This window comes from Poecilia formosa, unplaced genomic scaffold (genome assembly GCF_000485575.1).
Source record: "Poecilia formosa unplaced genomic scaffold, Poecilia_formosa-5.1.2 Scaffold680, whole genome shotgun sequence".
Lineage (NCBI taxonomy): Eukaryota > Metazoa > Chordata > Actinopteri > Cyprinodontiformes > Poeciliidae > Poecilia > Poecilia formosa.
The window spans coordinates 39,739-41,175 of NW_006800619.1; the positions used below are offsets into that span (position 1 = coordinate 39,739).

A 1,437-nucleotide genomic window follows, 5' to 3' on the forward strand; every position below is an offset into this window, starting at 1 on the left:
GGTTTGCAGTTGGCTTCAAGGGTGGTTTTCCACAGCCCCATCGAGTTTGCAATGAAGGCTCTTAGAGCCCGATTCATGTTGTACATCTCTAAGCATTCAATGATCCAGGTGTGTGGCATTGAGTCATACTCTGAAACTTCCTTCATCTTTCTCTATCAGCTCATGGTTCCCTTTCTGGTGATCATAATCTGTCTAAGCAAAACTCAAGACATCAGCATTTTTGGCATTACTTGTAATACTTTTGTAAAAGGGACTTACCTGACATAAACTGCTGTAGAAAATGAGGTAAAAGGCCCACATCAATAGTAAGAAAAAATAGCAAAAACACAATAAAAATGGTCTGTGTTGGAATTTCTGTGAAAAGAGATAAATGTCAGTTTGAGGTTAGATATGCCCAGTATCTATCTCTTTCTCTGTCTGAGGTGGGGAATGTATGTTGCGCATTTCATCGCAACAGGTGATTTAGTCAAAATTAAATTGTCTATTTGATTTAAAATATTTAATTTGATTTACATTTTTATTAGAGCAGGTAATGCTTTAATGCATGTGATTGATCTGCAAAGTTTAGCGTGTTACTATTACATAATATACATTGAATTAGCTATTTTGACCTATAAGACTCTCTAAAGGAGGATTATCTGATTCACAGCAGTGCATTATGGGTTTAAGACACGGGAAGTGACAAATGACCCAAAGTTAACTGGTAGCCTTCTTATTACAATGATGAATTATCTTTCCATTGAAGGATAATTCATTAATTTATAGTCACAAATAACACTGTAAAATTACATCTTTCAAACATTTCTGTGTATAAGAAAACTGGAAAACTGAGACTCTTCAGACAATTTGGTTTAAGACAAAACATTTTCTGAAAATTTACATTTCAAGCTCACACAGTTAAGCATAGTGATTAATCATATGACCAATCTGATTAAACGTTTTAATTGATTGACTACAAATTTTTATGCTATATTAATTTAATAAAATTTATTTACTGTTTTAATTTTATGCAAAAATTTACGATGCTATTAAGAAACGTTTATTTGTTATCTCCCTGTGTGATTTATGCACAGCTTGGACATAACTTTAAGTTGGTAATCGTTAAATAGGGATAGAATATTGTTGGGCAGTATTTTCCAGAAGTCCATAATATACATAAGTTTAAATGTTTTCTAGAAGATGTATGAAACCCAATTAAAAAATAAGAAAAGCTTATGGAAGTAAATATGTGACATCAGAATTTGAATAAAAAATGCATCCGAATTCAATTAAAAAAAAATTCAGTGTCATTATTTGTACATGTTTGCAATTTTCATATGTTAAAAAAATTCACATTCCTATTTCAAAGATAAAATTTTCAATATATATTTTTTCAGTGTTAAAAAAAATTCAGCATATAAAAAAATTCAACTTTTAAAAATTCAAATGCAATATTTT

At 30.3% G+C, this 1,437-nt stretch overlaps 1 protein-coding gene across 1 annotated transcript in view; it reads right to left on the reverse strand.

Moving 5' to 3' along the window:
- The window catches only part of LOC103130817 (uncharacterized), a 67,722-nt gene that overhangs the window by 37,405 nt on the left and 28,880 nt on the right, over window positions 1-1,437 (reverse strand). The window contains exon 7 of the mRNA XM_007542323.2: window positions 259-354. Coding sequence (XP_007542385.1) covers window positions 259-354 — 96 coding nt within the window. The remainder of the gene's footprint in view (window positions 1-258; window positions 355-1,437) is intronic.